General features: G+C 43.4%; 1 protein-coding gene across 1 annotated transcript in view; it reads right to left on the bottom strand.

Moving 5' to 3' along the window:
* SCPEP1 (serine carboxypeptidase 1) overlaps positions 1-8543 on the bottom strand; it is a 30609-nt gene extending 22066 nt beyond the window's left edge. The window contains exons 1-2 of the mRNA XM_033183598.1: positions 8398-8543; positions 4785-4933 (exon numbers count right to left, since the gene is read on the bottom strand). Coding sequence (XP_033039489.1) covers positions 4785-4933; positions 8398-8473 — 225 coding nt within the window. The 5' untranslated portion in view covers positions 8474-8543. The remainder of the gene's footprint in view (positions 1-4784; positions 4934-8397) is intronic.
* Positions 8544-18183: the final 9640 nt, after the last annotated feature.

Below are 18183 nucleotides of genomic sequence, written 5' to 3'. Positions count from 1 at the left end.
TCCCCTCAAGTCGCTGGAACTATAGGCACACACCAACACACCCAGCCCGACTAATTTTTGTGTTTTTTGTAGAGGTGAGGTTTCACCATGTTACCCAGGCTGGTCTCGAACTCCTGGGCTCAAGCAATCCTCCCGCCTCAGCCTCCCAAAGTGCTGGGATTACAGGTGTCAGCCATCACACCTAGCTGCCTCCTGATTTTCTGAGCTGGAGCCGTGGCCTGCCGCAGGCCTTGCTGACCTGAAGGAGCTCTACCTGGACTAGACACTGGGCCTTCTGACTCTTCCTCCATCACCCCCTGACCAGGAGATGGGAGACTCTTCAGAATCCCTGTGGATTAATAAAGGACCCAGACTTAGGAGCAGTTTGATCAAGCAGATTCTCTGGATATAATGCAGCAGATTCTAAAGCCCCAGGGCAGGGAGCGTTTGATACTGTGAGCATCCATGGGAGTGGGAAAGGCAGGATTCTGAACCACAGCTCGGTGCTGGGGGCAGTTCTATGGGCTCTGAGGGCTTCAGACAGAAAAGAAACTAAGAGGCAAATAGGACACATTGGGTGGGCTTTCTTTTTTTACTTTTGAGACGGAGTCTCGCTCAGTCGCCCAGGCTGGAGTGCAGTGGCGCAATCTCGGCTCACTGCAAGCTCCGCCTCCCAGGTTCATGCCATTCTCCTGCCTCAGCCTCCCGAGTAGCTGGGACTACAGACGCCCGCCACCATGCCTGACTAATTTTTTGTATTTTTAGTAGAGACGGGGTTTCACCGTGTTAGCCAGGATGGTCTTGTCTGACCTCGTGATCCGCCCGCCTCGGCCTCCCAAAGTGCTGGGATTACAGGCGTGAGCCACCGCGCCCGGCCTGGGTGGGCTTTCTAATTGAGACAAGAGGAGGCCCTTTGGGAGGTGGTCGGGGAAAAGATGGTCAGTGCTTTTTCTGGACAAATCCAGGGGCCAATTGAGGTGGGGAGTCTATGAGGAGGGCCCTGTCAGCTAAGGCAAGGGAAAGGGCTGAGGACCTAGAATAAAAGGATGTGGCCTCTCTGTGCACTAGCAGGATGAGTAGGAAAGGGAGATACGAAAAGACGAAACAGGGGCCAGGCACGGTGGCTCGTGCCTGTAATCCCAGCACTTTGGGAAGCCAAAGCAGGCAGATCACTTGAAGTCAGGAGTTCGAGAGGAGTTCGAGTCCTGCCTGGTCAACACACGAAACCTTGTCTCTACTAAAAATAGAAAATTAGCCAGGTGTGGTGGCAGGCGCCTGTAGTCCCAGCTACTTGGGGGGCTGAGGCACAAGAATCACTTGAGCCCAACAAGTGGAGGTTGCAGTGAGCCGAGATTGCACCACTGCACTCCAGCCTGGGTGACACAGCGAGACCTTATCTCAAAAAAGGAAAAAAAAAAAAAGATGAAAGGGAATAGCTTGGGCAAAACAGAAGCCAGGGCAATTTGTGTAGGGAAATCTTAAAAAAAAAAAAAAAAAAAAAAAAAAAGACAAGATAGAGTCAGGGCTAAAGGGCAACTAGCAACAGCAAGAGCGCCCCAAAAGGAAAGACTTTACAACATGAATGTTCTGAACCTGAACCAACCTAACTCTGATAAAATTGGAAGGCTATAAATCCCCCAATCATATGCCCTTTGTATCTTAATATTTTCTAACACAGCAGTAAAAAGTTCACAAAGCAGATAACGATGTTAACCGCAGTCCTATTCAAAATAACAACAGAAGTAAGGGTGCAACTCCAGTGTCCCCCAGTAGGGGAACAGGTTAGGCAACCACAGCACATCTACAGCATGGAATGCTACACTGCCACTTAGAATCATGAACGATGAAAAACGATGTGGCAACATTGAAAAATATTCATAATGCAATATGCAATAAATTAAAGCCAGAGATCTACCCTCCAATGAAAGCTGGGTTCCTTTTTCCTCATGGACTTAATTAGGATGAGGTAGGATCAAAGCAAAAGGGAAAAGCTGGAAATCCTAAGGGTTGGGTCTCTGTGGGAGAAATCTCAGTTCTCCTCTGCTTCTGGTAAGCCATGGAGACAGCAGATGACCTCTCCCTCTCCTCTCTCCTTATCCCCCTCTCCTCAAAAGGCAATGAGATGCTGGCTGGAGGAAGCCTCTGTTCTACATGAATATATCCTGTTGTAAAACCCGTTTTTTGTCCAGAACTTTGGGATAGGGCGCTAGCATGGCCCAGGGCTAACCAGAAACTCTGAGACACAGTCAGTGTGTCAGTGGACCAAGTGAAATGCTTCAAAGACTTGAAAGTATCCCTAACATAGTTTGCTAACACACTCAGAAGACATGAATTCAATTCTCAAAGATTCCCCCCAGAGAAGTCAGCACACATGTCCTCAGCAGGCTGCTAAAACAGATCTTCTTTTCATCTAAATTAGTTATTTCTTCTGTAAGCTTAATCTTTTTTCTTCTCTCTTGGGCCTCTGGGTAAGTGGAGAAGAGCAATTTATTCTCTTCGGTTGATAAACTTCAAATAGCATCTCAGCTCGTTGGGTGCAGTGGCTCACGCCTGTAATCCCAGCACTTTGGGAAGCCAAGGTGGGCAGATTACCTGAAGTCAGGAGTTCGAGACAAGCCTGGTCAACATGGTGAAACCCTGTCTCTACTAAAACTACAAAAAAAAACATTAGCCGGGTATGGTGACACACACCTGTAATCCCAGCTACTTGGAAGGCTGAGGCAGGAGAACTGCTTGAGCCCAGGAGGTGGAGGTTGCAGTGAGCTGAGATCGTGACACTGCACTCCAGTCTGGCTGACAGAGGGAGACTGTGTCTCAAAGAAAAAAAAAAAAAAAAAAGAATAAATAGCTTCTCAGCTCAAAGGTCAACTAAATGTCGCAAACCCAATGGCCTCCAGGAGCCCAGCAGAGGCTGTGGAGCACAGCAAATCAGAGGGTGGCAGAGGGGCACCTTCCTCCAGCAGCTCCCACCCTCTAGGAAAAGGGGCCACCAACACACAGCTTTGGGGACAGTGAGTTCAGGCCCTAAATTACTGTATGTTGTGATTTTTGGAAAGAGGAAGCAAATGTCCTAATTTTAAAATGTTAACTAATTTAACAATCCCACTCTGCCATCAACCAAAAGGATAGCTTGCAACTTCTGAAATTCAGTGTTTGTTTCAAACTGTTTTCCTAACAGCTCAGAAAGTATCCCTGGGACAAAGGAGAAGCCCCAGCCTCAGCACTCCTGCTGTTGTCTGCTTTGTCTCCCCTTTGTAAGCTTTCATTTGAGGGTAAAAAAAAAAAGTTCTGCTGATGAACAAAAAGTATGAAAAACCACCAAAATCCCCCAGATTAGATAGCCAAGGCCCAGAGAAGGAAGTATCTTGCCATGGCTCTAAGTGGCAGGTAGGCACTGAAAACCCAGGGCCTCTGGCAGGCCTGAGCTTGTCCACGGCCTGGCTCTCCCTGCCAACTGTGCCGCACCTTTGTGTCCAGCCACCGGAGGTGAACAGGGCTCCCTGGGCTGACACACAAGGGTTCTTCTTCTGCAGCATTATCGTATCTGCACCTGGGGCTGAGCCTCAGCTCTATCCCTCAGAGGTGGCACAAGTGATAATTCCAAAAGAGAAAGGCTCCTCCCTGAAAACTGCTCATTTTCACTCTATCTCACCAGAAAGTCCGCAATGACCATCCTGGGAGGCAAAACCCACGCGGTGGGAGGCTGCCTATAAATACCAGCATTGTTGGAAGATGTCCCAGTAGCATCCTATGGAGGTGAGCACCAGGGTCCCTATTTACTGATGAGGGGCCCAGAGCTCCAGCTATGCCATGCTCACATTTTCCAGAGGCAAGACCATGTTCCTTAATTCCTCCCTGGTGAGTGGTCTTCCAGGTGGGGGTGGGCCATCTCTGGATGCATTTCAAAAATGCCAGAAAAGAGCCTCTGCCTGTCCCTAAAACTCTTTCAACCAGCTCCCTGCCTTCCATCCTACAATCAGAGCTCAAGGTTAAAATGCAAACACACTGAGGGAAAGGGGGAGGGTGCAACAGTCACATGAAGGTGCAGAAGGCTGGTAGCAGTCCCTTCAAAAGATCAGCTTTTCTTGGGGTAAGAAGTTAGGGTCCAGGAAAGGATTGTGGGGAGAGGAAGGCAGGGTCAGGTTACCTCAGGTCTTTGCTTTGAAACCTTCCATAAAACTTTCTTTCTTTTTTTTTTTTTTTTTTTTGCTTTTGAGATAGGGTCTTGCTCTGTTGCCCAGGCTGGAGCACAGTGGCACGATCTCAGCTCACTGCTACCTCCGCCTCTCGGGTCCAAGCAATTCTCATGCCTCAACCACCTGAGTAGCTGGGATTATAGGTATGTGCTACCATGCCTGGATAATTTTTGTATTAAATATTTTTAGTAGAGACAGGGTTTCACTATGTTAGCCAGCCTGGTCTCGAACTCCTGGCCTCATATGATCCACCTGCCTCAGCCTCCCAAAGTGCTAGGATTACAGGCATGAGCCACTGTGCCCGGCCTCAAAACACTTTCTTCCACTATGTTATCAAATGTATCATCAGGAGTTTTCAGTGAGCCTTCTTGCAACCGTCTGGAAATATAAAGAGACTCTGACAAAAGGCTAGAACCCCCTCGCCCTCTGATTTAGTCTCCTTGGCTATACCATTGCCTCAGCCTGCCTCAGAAGCACGCCGAACCCCCAGGCCACACTGCTGGACCAAATTAGCCCTTCATTGCTGAGACATGAGCCCGAAAAGCATGCAAAGAGCCACATAGGGAAGACTTGGCCTTGACCTCAGGCCAGGTTGGGAAACTACTTTACCTGAAGCCACATGACCAGGGGCAGTTCTGAGAAGTTCTTGCAGGAGTTGGTGGCATAATACAGCCACCAGAACATGTAGGCATCCTTGCGGACAGTCACGTAATCCCATACTTCCTTGCCCTCCTCTGTGGGCCAGTCAACAACAGCTCCTGAAACAGAAACTCAATTTCACCTTCCAGAAAAGTGCCTAATGTACAGGTAAATTCCAAGCCTGGCAGAGACAGCCATGCTAGGCTAGAGATGATTTGTTTTATAGTTTGGTAATTTATCCACCCCAATACATTGCAGGAATAATGAAAAAAATCTCGGCTATGAAAAGAGAAACCAAACTTAATAGTGGCATAAGAGGCCAGGGGCTTTCACTTTTTCCTCTACACCTTTCTGTAACGTTTGGATTTTTTTTTTTTTTTTTTTTTTTGAGGCGGAGTCTCGCTCTGTCGCCCGGACTGGAGTGCAGTGGCCAGATCTCAGCTCACTGCAAGCTCCGCCTCCCGGGTTTACGCCATTCTTCTGCCTCAGCCTCCTGAGTAGCTGGGACTACAGGCGCCCGCCATCAAGCCTGTAATCCCAGCACTTTGGGAGGCCGAGATGGGCGGATCACGAGGTCAGGAGATCGAGACCATCCTGGCTAACACGGTGAAACCCCATCTCTACTAAAAATACAATGTTTGGATTTTTAACAATAAATATGAAACACTTTTTTTTCTTTTTTTTTTTTTTTGAGACGGAGTCTCGCTCTGTCGCCCAGGCTGGAGTGCAGTGGCCAGATCTCAGCTCACTGCGAGCTCCGCCTCCCGGGTTTACGCCATTCTCCCGCCTCAGCCTCCCGAGTAGCTGGGACTGCAGGCGCCCGCCACCTCGCCCGGCTAGTTTTTTTTTTTTGTATTTTTAGTAGAGACGGGGTTTCACCGTGTTAGCCAGGATGGTCTCGATCTCCTGACCTAGTGATCCGCCCGTCTCGGCCTCCCAAAGTGCTGGGATTACAGGCTTGAGCCACCGCGCCCGGCCGAAACACTTTTTTTTCTTTTGTTTTTTGTTGAGACAGAGTCTCGCTCTTGTTGCCCAGGCTGGAATGCAATGGTGCAATCTCAGCTCACCGCAACCTCTGCCTTCTGGGTTCAAGCGATTCTCCTGCCTCAGCCTTCTGAGTAGCTGGGATTACAGGCATGTGCCACCATGCCTGGCTAATTCTGTACTTTTAGTAGGAACGGGGTTTCTCCACATTGGTCAGGCTGGTCTCGCACTCCTGACCTCAGGTGATCTGCCCGCCTAGGCCTCCCAAAGTGCTGGGATTACAGGAAATACGTTTATAATTCTATAAAAACAAGAGAGATTTATATTTTGAATAAAAAAGTAAAAATCTCAGAATGCAATATACTGGTTTTTATATCGTATTTAATACATGAATAAGACACCAGTCTTGGTGGCTCACTCCTGTAATCCGAACACTTTGGAAAGCCAAGACAGGCTGATAGCTTGCACGCAGGAGTTCGAAACCAGTCTAAGCAACATAGCAACACCCCATCTCTACAAAAAATACAAAAATTAGCTGGGCATCGTGGCACACGCCACACTGTGGTCCCAGCTACTCAGCAGACAGAGGTAGGAGAATCGCTTGAGCCCAGTAGGTTGAGGCTGCAGTGAGCTGTGATCATACCAGTGCACCCCCCAGCCTAGGCGACAGAGGGAGACCCTATCTCAAAAAAACAAAAAACCAACCAACCAAGCAAACAAAAAACATGAGTAAAGAAGCATCACAAAATAGGGGAGCTGAGAATATTCAATATACAGTAATGGAGCAACAATTACCTTTTTTGGAGAAAAAAAGAGAAATTTAGGTTCTCTCAATACTATGAACAAAATAAGTTCCATGTGGATCAAGTACTTAAATTTTAAAATTTAAACACTAAAAATAATACAAAAATATAGTTAAATATATTTCTGATGTCTGGATGAAGAATCTAAGCAAACCCCGGAGACTGTACAAAAGAAATATCGATGGAGGTGAGAACAGAAACTTGTTATATTTCTACACAACAAAATTTCTGTACATCAAAAATAAAAAGGCAAACAGCAAAGAAAGAGCTACAACAAATATGAAAAAGGGCAATTTTCCTAACTCATGTAGATGATTTTTTTAAACAGAACGATATATATCTGTGTATGTGTGTTTAAATATATGTATCCTATAATCCCCCTACTCCAATTTTCCTTTTCTAGCATCCACAAAATATGTATTAGAAAAAAGTAGGCTAAAAACATTTCCTTTGTCACTTTTTGCTAACGTAACAATTTCCAAGTTATAGTATCTTTTTGTTTGTTTGTTTCTCAAAAACCACTCTGGGAAAAAAAAAAAGTAGGGAGGCTGATGTTAAAAGATGATGGGAGGGATCCCCTGGGTGACTGGAGTTTTCTGCCTTCTGCTTCCTCCCTTCTCAAATTTCAAGGCTCATTGGTAAGTCAAAAAGCACTGGTCCCAACAGCCAAGAGACAGGAGTAGGGAGGAAGAAAATGAGACCACGTCTTGTAAATAAGAAAGAGCCAGGGTGGTGGCCTGTGTCTGTAGTCCTGGCTACTTGGGATGCTGAGGTAGAAAGATCACTTGAGTCAGGCAGTTCCAGACCAGCCTGGAACATAGTGAGGCCCTGACTCAAAACAAAACAAGAATGGAGATTAAGAAAACCAGAAAGTGTCCTAAGGAGCGAAACAGCTGGCTAAAACATTACAGACTTAGCTATAAGGTTCTGTATACAAGTAACACACGATTATCTTGTCCTTGACAATAACAGATAAGGCTGGGCTCCCTTGAGAATGACAGATAAGGCACAGGTCCCTTTTGACCTAACCCCAGGCACTTCTCTACTTCTCCTACTTGCCTGGCAGTGACTACTGATAAAACTGGCAGAGCAACTAATTTTACAAAATCTCCCAGACACACTGGCCAAAGGGCCAGATGATCCCCATTTTACAAAAGGGAAAACAAAACTGTTCAACAACTTGCCTAAGATCACAAGGCAAACTTGTGGCCAGTTCCAGTTCTCAGTTCTTGCTTCAGACTAGGAGAGGTTTTGCTGAATGAAGAGTGAAAATCAATTTGCAAGTCATCCTATTTTATTAAACACAAATCTGTTTTTTGCCAAAAAAGATCGCTGTGGGGGAAGATGTTATCTTGTTTGTTTTGATCAAGAGAAGAAAGGGCCTTATCTCAATGAAATGTCCCATTGTGGTAGGATTTAAGGGTACTTTTGACCGCAGATTTCAGCTCAAACTAAAAAGACCTTATATCCTCATTTAGCAGCCAATCGCGGCCTTTGAATCAGGGAAACCTCATCGACCAGCAGTTTCCCCAAATTATACATTTCTGCACACAGCTTCTATCTAGGCGTAGGAGAGAACGGAAGCACTCAGACCACCCAGAGCCAGAAAAGGATAGAAAAAGCACTTTGAATTTGTTAAGAAAAAAAAAAAAAGTGAGATTTAAAAGCAATATAATTACACAAGGTAAGAACCGGGGAAAAGAGATGTGTTTTCAAAAGCACAACCCCACTAACAAACTCTCACGCCTGGGGAAAAAAGAAGCACGGCAGCTGGTTCGCCTCTTGCTTGAACCTACCTGCGCTCAGGCCCAGCAGCAGCGGCAGCAGCAGCAACCACCCTGGGACTGGAGAGCGCCGCAGTACCAGCTCCATGACGAGTACCGCACGGCAGCATCAGCAACAGGCTGGACCCGGCGCACCATCACGTGACGGAGGCGGACGGGGCGGGGCCGGGGCCGCGTGGGTCGGGGGCGGGGCCGGTGGGTCGGGGGCGGGGCCTGAATGGGCCGGGGACGGGGCCTGGGCGGACGCGGCAGCTTCCTGAGACCCGCAAGCCCTCTGCCCGGCAAGCCCACCAGGACACCTGCAAATGCGCAGGGGCCGTTCTGTCCACCTGGCCAGGTTCTCTGTCATTTTAGGGAGAGTATTTCGGAAAGGAGACATTTGATGCAGATGTTGGATTTAGGTTGTGTGACCGGATCGAAATACTAAAGGCAATAACCACCGCCCTTTCTACCCCTCCCATCTCTTCCTTCCCTCAGCAAAAGGACTGATGGTTTCCAACACTGCTACATCTGCGAAAAGTCAGATTAAGCCAGCTGGTCGTTGCAAACGGCGGGGTTTCATTTTCAGATATGTATTTTTAAAATTATTTTTCCTTTAAAATTATGTTATAAACGTTTTGGAAATATGAACAAAAAAGTTAGACATAAATATTGTTGGCATTTGTTTTCCCATGGTCTTTTACATCATTTTTAAAACACTAATAAAGATTTTTATTTCGGTTTTTTCTTTTTTGATAATTTGTCATTAGTATTACTTTGTATTGTTACATTATCTTCACAACAGTCATTTTAAAGAGAGAATCGAGGGTCTGGGGACGGGAAAGGAAGAAAAAGTGGATGACATGTTTTCCTCTGTGTGTGTGTGTGTGTGTGTGTGTGTGTCTGTCTGTCTGTCTGAAGGTCATTTTTATGTTAGAGGGTACTGAATAACTCACCTCACAGAGCTAGGAGACAAGCTACAGCAGGGGCTGTAGGAGAGGCTACTTCTAAATACTGTTTCAAAATTACATGTAACAAAGCAAAAAACAAAAATGTGGCCACTTCTCTTTTCCTGCTCCTTTCTCCCTCCCCTCGCCCTTGCCCTGCCATAAATAGAAGTGCTTTTTACTCTGCAGCCATTGTCTGGACAGAGCCCTGACCCCGCCCAGCCGGTGAGGTGCCCCTGCGCTGAAAGCTGCGGCAGAGAAAAATATGACGCAGGGTTCTGTCATGCTTTACGCACGGGATGGTCCCGAATGCATAAAATCCATAATGGCTGGGCAACATATTGAGACCCCCTCTCTACAAAAAATAACAAAAATTAGCTGGTGTGGTGACACGCGCCTGCTATCCGAGCTACTCAGAAGGCTGAGTGAGGTGGGAGGATCACTTGAGCCTAAGAGTTCCAGGCTGCAGTGAGCGGTGTTCCATGCCATTTGGAAGATACATAAAAGTTACATGCTTAGTTAAAAATAAATAACTATGTAGCAAACACTATCCTAAGCTTTTCCTGTCTGAAGCTTCCAAGTTGGTCTGTATCACAGGGCTTGAAATAACACTTACCGCCCCACTGCAGTTAGAATTTTAGGGTTTCAATTTTTTGCCACAAAAATAACACTACAGCCAAGGCGCGGTGGCTCACACCTGTAATCCCAGCACTTTGGGAGGCCGAGGCGGGCAGATTACTTGAGGTGGGGAGTTTGAGACCAGCCTGGGCAACATAGCGAAACCCCGTTTCCACAAAAATACAAAAATTAGCTGGGTGTGGTGGCACTTGCCTGTGGTTTCAGCTACTCAGGAGGCTGAGGCATGAGAATCGCTTGAACCCAGGAGGTGGAGGTTGCAGTGAGCCGAGTTGGTGCCACTGCACTCCAGCCTGGGTGACAGAGTAAGACCCCATCTCACACACGCACAAAAAAATTGTGCATCTTATAATATGCTAATATGACTTCAAAAGGAAAAAATATAAATAAAATGTCACCTCTAGTTGATGATATTCATATTGAAGTGTTTAGGGGGAGGCCTACCAATGTATACAATTTTCTCTGAAATGTATCCAGATGCTGGCGCAGTGACCCATGCCTGTAATCCCAGCTCTTTGGAAGACCAAGGTGGGATGATTGATTGAGCCTAGAAGTTTGAGACCAGCCCGGACAAAATAGCGAGACCATGTCTCTTAAAAAAAAAAAAAAAAAAAAAAGGTATCCAGAATATAAGATGGATTGATGGATAGGATAGAAAGAAGGTTGCCTACATGGATAAATACATGATAAAGCAAGTATTACAGTAAAATTTTCTTTTTTCATTACAGTTTATAATCACAGGAACAAAACAAACAAAAACCACATGTAGAAACCAGATTAAAGCTTGTTATCCTTACAGGTAGTGGTGAAATTCCAATCTTCAGGATTGGAGTGGTTTTTGTTTAAGAAAAATACCTCCTTGGTTCATGGAAGTTGGAGTTGGGAACTGATGGCATAGGAGCTGCAGCAAAGGCAACAAAAGATAATTGCCAAACTGCGGCCCAGGAGAAATGTTGTTTTGCTCCTAGGAGAGGAAAGAAGAGAGAAAGATGAAAAGAAGTGAAGGCTATATATATAGAAAGATTAGCCAAACAGAGCTGAGGCTGGAAGAAGAGCCAGTGGAAATTTCTCTGATGAGGAGTGGCTATGTAATCCCCCAGTGGGTTCTTTTTGCCTGCTGCCCAGAGAAAGTCGGCCAATTTATGAAGGCAGGAGAATTGCAGTGGGGAAACAGTTTAATTCATGCAGAGCTGGCTGAAAGGGAGACTGGAGTTTTATAATTACTCAAATCAGTCTCTGAGGATTTGGGGGCTAGGATTTTTCAAAGATAGTTTAGGGGTAGGGGCAGGCGTGGCTAGGCAATGGGGGCTTGCTGCTGATTGGTTGGGTTGGAGATGAAATCACAGGGAGTTGAAGCTGTCTTCTTGTGTTGATTTGCTTCCAGGTAGGGCTGCAGGAGCAGTTGGTAGGTCCAGGTGGAGCCAGGTGTCAGACATGTAAAAAAACCTGAAAAGATACCTCAAAAGGCCAACCTTAGGTTCTACAATAGTGATGGTGTCTGCAGGAGTAATTGGAGAAGTTGCATATTTTGTGACCTCAGGAATAGTGGCCTCCTCTATTTTCTTAGCCTGGTGGTCATTTAGTGTAAAGTTTGGGGAAGGGCTATTATCATCTAACCTATAACCTAAATGCCTCCCAAAGTTAGCTTGGCCCAGAGGTCCAGGAATAATCAAAGGCAGCTTGAAGGCTAAAGGCAAGATGAGAGTTGGTGGGATCAGATCTCTCCCACTGACATAACGTTCTCACTGATACAATTTATGCAAAGGCTGTCAGCTACAGAACATTTTTTAAAAGTTATGCTGTGGTTCAATTTGAAATGTATTGCATTTCTACAACGTAAACCTGTCCTCTTGGGGCAACTAAGAACTATAATAGGACTTGGCTGGGTGCAGTGGCTCACGCCTGTAATCCCAGCACTTTGGAAGGCCAATGAGGGTGGATTGCCTCAGCTCAGGAGTTCCAGACTAGCCTGGGCAACATGGTGAAACCCCATCTCTACTAAAATACAAAAAATTAGCCGGTTGTGGTGGCGTGTGCCTGTATTCCCAGCTATTCGGGAGGCTGAGGCAGGAGAACTGCTTAAACCCGGGAGGTGGATGTTGCAGTGAGCGGAGATCATGCCACTGCACTCCAGCCTGGGCGACAGAGTGAGACTCCACCTCAAAAAAAAAAAAAAAAGTATATATATATATATATATATATATATAAAAAATAGGGCTATAAGGGAGGCAATAGGACTGGAAGAAAGATACTGGGTACTGAACCTCAAAACTGTTTTTAAAATTATATGTTTATTCTGAGAAGGGTTTGGGAGGCTAATGGAAATTGGTTGGGAGCTCGTAAAGGCCCATGCATCGAATTCTTGGTGCAGATGCTTGTGGTAAACCTTGGCGTCACGTGACTATCTTCTCACGTGTCTTCACATCATCTTCCCTTTGAGCGTGTCAGTCTCTGTGCACTTGTGTCAGGCAACCTAACCAGAGTGACTCCGTCTTGAATAAAGGCCAGAAAAAGCCAAATCTGCTGGGTTATATTCCCAGGGGGTTGGGCACTCTTAGTTACAAGATGTTTGTGGTTAAGGGAACTAGTTAATAATGCTAACTAACAGCACTTTCCCAAAACAAACCCCCTTCTCGCCTGAAGACTAGACTGCCTTTGCAGGACTAACAAATTAGCCCCAAGGTTAGAAATTATGGTTTAGGAGTAATGCAGCTGGAGGCTGCAAAATTCTGAGCCTTCCCAAATAGATCCTGGGGATAACATCACTATAGTTAAACCTAAGATCAGTGCTTGAGATATTCTGCAGACCCTGCGCTGAATGGATCAGCTGGCATCACCCAGATCGATAAATTGGCTCATCTGTTCTAGTGGCGCCCACCCAGGAACTGACTCAGCACAGGAGGATAGCTTAGATTCCCTATGATTTCATCTTTGACTTGACCAATCAGCACTCCCGACTCACTGGCACTCCACCCACCAAATCATCCTTAAAATCTCTGGTCCTTGAATGCACAGGGAGACTGATTTGATTAATAATAAAACTCCTGTCTCCTGTCCAGCCAGCTCTGCATGAATTACTCTTTCTGTATTGCAATTCCCCTGTCTTGATAAATCGGTTCTGGTCTAGGCAGTGGGCAAGGTGAACCTGTTGGGCAGTTACAGCAGGGCCCCACCATGTTCAGCCCCAAAATTCTTTTCTTTTAATTTCCATCCATAAAACTCTACTTGATGTAGGTGTAAACATTCTTAATAAAATATTAGCAAATAGAATTCAGCACTGCATAAAAAGAATTAATTTACCATAACTAAATAGAATTTATTGTAAGGAAACATAGATGGTTCAATATTTGAAAAACAATCAAAATGATCAACCACATTAAAAGGAAAAAGAAGAAAAATCATATAATCATATAAATCAATGCAGAAAAAATACTTGACAAAATTTAACATCACAAGTTTAACATACAGTTTTTAAATTTCTTATTTAAAAAATTCTGAAAATGGGAATTGAGGGGACCTTCCCCAACTTGATAAAGAGCATTTGCAGGCAAACCACAGTGGCTCACGCCGGTAATCCTAATGTTCCCGGATGAAACTGACGGTTGGGCTGCTATTTCTTGTGCCCCAATAATGAGATGCAGATGAATTGGGGAGAAAGAGAGTTTTTATTTCTGCAACCAGGTACAGGGGGAAAGCCTGGAAGTTATTGCCAGACCAACTCCAAATTACAACATTTTCCAGAGTTTATATACCTTCTAAGCTATATGTCTATGTGTAAGTGTGCATTCGTCTAAAGACATAAGTGATTAATTACTTTTAATCTATAATTAAGGTCTGAGTCCTGAAGACCTTCCTCTGGAGCCTCAGTAAATTTACTTAATCTAAATGGGTCTAGGTGCTGGGGTAATTACCCTTATCTTGTCTCCTGCTAAATCACGGAGGTTTAGGGAGTTCCTTCAGACCTCCAGTAAATTTGTTCGTGGAGGCCTGGAGAGCTTCTTCAGACTCAATGATAAAACTTGTTTAATCCTAAACGAATCCTGTTAAGAATTCCTTCATTATTTTGTCATGCTTTAAGGCCCAGGAAAGGCCTACACAAAACTCTTGGTGGGCTTTTGTTATATCCCAGCCTTTGTATAAGGGCCACTGGCTTTTAATATTTAACTTAACCACTCAATCAGTACTGAAACAGTTGTTATGGAGGCCTGCTTTAGTGAGATCTGCCTGCCACATTCCCCACTTGCAATTTGCACGTGATTTCTATCATGCTTGTATGTTTATTTATCACAAGAATTGTAGGAAGAGGGGGCATCATAACCTTTCTGGCTACTTCCTGCTGAGAGAGGGCTGCCGTTATGGGGCACCGAATGCAGCACTGGAGTGGAAGAGGTCGATTTGTTCTTGGTAGCACTCTCTGTTTCGGGGCTTAGAGGCAGCGCCTGTTGAAACATACTAGTATACAACAGCAACACATGTAAATAGGTTGCAACAGCATAATAGTATGCAATAACAACATAAAAATAGGTTGCTGCTGTTTTCTTCTGAAATTTAAGTTATTTAGTCTTCAGTTCACAGGGCTTTAAGAAAGCACAGTTTAAGTTTCAGTGATTTCCAATTGAAAGAATGGGGATAAAGGAAATGAAAGAGGAAAAAATTGAAAACATTATTTTGGAGACCTGTAGCCAGAAAAATTAGAATTTAATCCAAACTGTAGAAAGTAATAAAAACTGAAAAACATCAGGCAAGACTAGAATTTAACAACAAGTATACTACAGTTTTTGAAACATAACTTTTCTCTCTCCAGTTTCCCATTTTTACTAAAGACAAATCATGATAGGACCAATTTGCTTTATTATACTTGGCCAGATTATTTGTTTGTCTGTTTGTTTGAGACAGAGCCTCACTCTGTCACCATGCTGTAGTGCAGTGGCACGATCTTGGCTCACTGCAACTTCCACCTCTCGGGTTCAAGCAATTCTCGTGCCTCAGTCTCCTGAGTAGCTGGGATTACAGGCATGCACCACCACACCCAGCTAATTTTTGTATTTTTAGTATAGATGGAGTTTCACCATGTTGGGAAGGATGGTCTTGATCTCCTGACCTCGTGATCTGCCCGCCTTGGCCTCCCAAAGTGCTGGGATTACTGGTGTGAGCCACCGCGCCCAGCCAGCCAGATTATTTGTGTAAACTGCAGCAAGGATAATTATTTCTCACATAGACCTTTTAAACTGGCTTTGATGGAACTTTGTTCCACAGCAGGAATCTCAGATAAGACTTTAAAGCCAAGCCCAGTCATGGATTTGTACCATCAAATACCTATGTGTTGGGTGAATTTCTCTCCTCTTGAGGTTCCAAGACAAGTTGGGGTTCCTGGCCTGTCAGAAAGTGACATTCTTTACTTACCACAGATCAGAAACCCTGTACAAGGACTGTGTACACAAAATATGAGGCCAGTTTTCCAAAGGCTTTATTGGCTCCATAAGTCAAGTTTGATTTCTTAAAGGAAAGTACACCATTCCAGTCAAAGCCTTGGTAAAATGACCAGTTTATCCAATTGTGTCCTGTTACAAAAGAAAACAGATTCTTATTGCGCTTATCCAAATAACTATATTGCCATAGATTAAGAATACTTAAAAATAGTTTTCAAATTTTGGAGAAAAACAGGTAGAGAGAAACAAATATGCTCCAAATTGTGTTCACGGGAGTATACTAAATTGTCAAAAGCTGTCAATAGCTCAAAAGAAAAGTTTCCTTGACTCTGAAAAACAAAACAAAGAATTAGCAATATTTTAAGCAAAAAGTCAAAAGATCACTTCAGTCTTCTATTAGTTCAGTTAATGCAGTTAATTCCCGTCCTGCTTGATATTAATGAGCATTTTAGCTCTTCAAGAGTCCTGAGGCCTGGCGTGGTGGCTCATGCCTGTAATCCCAGCACTTTGGGAGGCTGAGGTGAGCAGATTGCTTGAGGTCAGGAGTTTGAGACCAGCTTGGCTACCATGGTGAAACTCCATCTCAACTAAAAATACAAAAAATAGCTGGGTGTGGTGGTGCACACCTGTAGTCACAGCTACTCGGGAGGCCAATGCAGCAGAATTGCTTGAACCTGGGAGGTGGAGGTTGCAGTGAGATGAGATCATACCACTGCACTTCAGTCTGGGTGACAGAGCAAGACTCTGTCTCAAAAAAAAAAAAAAAAAAAAAAATCCTGAACATTTTTCCTCAGTTCTGATGTCAAAATCTCCAAAGTTATCAGAAACCTGCATTCAAGAGCACCTGTTAGAGCTTTATAGCTGATTATAAAACCACCTTCTAAAGAGGACCAAAACAAGAGAACAATTGTTTATGGATGACAAAAAGTTTTAGGGTAGCCATTGTTAAAGATACAATTGACAAGGAAATCTGTTACCTCTGTGGTACACAGTAACTTAACAATTGTAATTATTATCGATAATGTATGCTAAGATATATTAGAATTATAGGAGTCTCCCATAACTTTGGAACACATACCAATAACATATTTGTACAAATATAGCCCAAAGAAAGCCAAATGCCATTTCATATTTGACAATTCTTCCTGTATAATTTTTATACCAAATAGCCAATTACACCTTTACATTAGTGTACTATTAATGTTAAACCCAATTCTTAGTAAAACCTTATAGACATATTTACCCAATTTTAATGTTTGACCATAAAGTAATATTTTTATAGACCTTCTATAACCCTTTACTAAAAATAGAAAAAATTAGCAGAGCATGGTGGTGAGCGCCTGTAGTCCCAGCTACTCAGGAGGCTGAGGCAGGAGAATGGCATGAACCTGGGAGGCGGAGCTTGCAGTGAGCCAAGATTGCGCCATTGCACTCCAGTCTAGTCAACAGAGTGAGACTCCATCTCAAAAAACAAAAACAAAAACAAAAAACAAAAACAAAAACAAAAAACAAAAAAAAAACCCCTTAACAATTTTTGTTAAAGAGCAGGTTAGTGCTCTAAGAGAAACCCATTGTGCTTTTATTTTAATGCTCAATTGACAAAAACACTGGATGATACCTCTTTAACTTTAGCCAGTATGTTTACACAAAGAATTTCCTTTACAATCAACCTTCCACAACTTGCTTAAACCTTCATCTTTACTTTGTTCAACTTAAAGCAATCCTTTAACCTTTAAATTTAGGCAAAAATCCACATTCTCATGCCTCCTTATAATCTTTTTACCAAAGATATATTTTACTTTCCTTACACACTTTGCATGTAAACTGTTTCTTCAATAGTCTCAAATACATGTTACACTCTTACTCTTGGCAACTTTTACTTTTGTGGAAACCTTGCTAAGTTTGGGATTTTAATTATGTACTAAGTGTGGAGCCTAGAACCTAGACAGAAGTGCAGGGAAGTCTGACTTATTCCAGCATCTAACTCCATGTGTCCTAGGCCTTACCTAGCTGTAAAGCAGGCAAGTTTTACAGCTAAGAGTCGTAGAGGCAATTTTTTAAATAAAGCATTTAGGAGACCTAATTACCTTTAAATTGTACAACCTTTCTTGTGTAAATTCCCTTCCATAAATTCTTTCATGACTTACACAGGCAATCTCTGACATGACTCAACTTTCTGACTTGTCCTGAACAGCCCTTTCTTTAAACAACCAGTTATTTTACTTTACAGCAAGAATTTACCATACAAGATCCTTTCTTATATAAATTATCTTTTCTTTAATACCTTATTTTATATATAACCTTTAAATAAGCTTTGAATTACACAAAAATGAGTTACTCTTTACAAAGGACATAATTTTTAGAATGTTTTTCTACAATATATTTTTATTGGAAAATACCCAAATAATAAAGTGTCTGTTGTTTAATTTAATATAACTTTAGATTCTAAATTATGACAAGTTTGTTTATGAGTATTTATCCCGTTACATTTATCTCATTATTTATTTTAATCATTTACCTAGATTATTTATGAAAACTGTGATAGTCTTCATTTAAAGTTACGAAACTGCCATTGCAAAATTATAACTGAGGCAGTGAAAATGATCTCACCTAACTGACTCCATCTTGCTTCTAACCTCCAAGCTATTCTTGTTCATTAACTTAGTTTATAGTTTAGTTTTGAAACAAAGATGTTAACAGTCCTTTCACAGAACAAACTTTCTTCATGTCTGTGGACTAGGCTGCCTAACACAAGATTAGAAGTTTGGGTATTTAACTAAATAATTCGAGATGTAGCTATCTTCATT

The sequence above is a fragment of the Trachypithecus francoisi genome, unplaced genomic scaffold, assembly GCF_009764315.1.
Source record: "Trachypithecus francoisi isolate TF-2019V2 unplaced genomic scaffold, Tfra_2.0 Lachesis_group20, whole genome shotgun sequence".
Classification (NCBI taxonomy): Eukaryota; Metazoa; Chordata; class Mammalia; order Primates; family Cercopithecidae; genus Trachypithecus; species Trachypithecus francoisi.
This window is presented reverse-complemented; position numbering and strand designations above follow the sequence as displayed.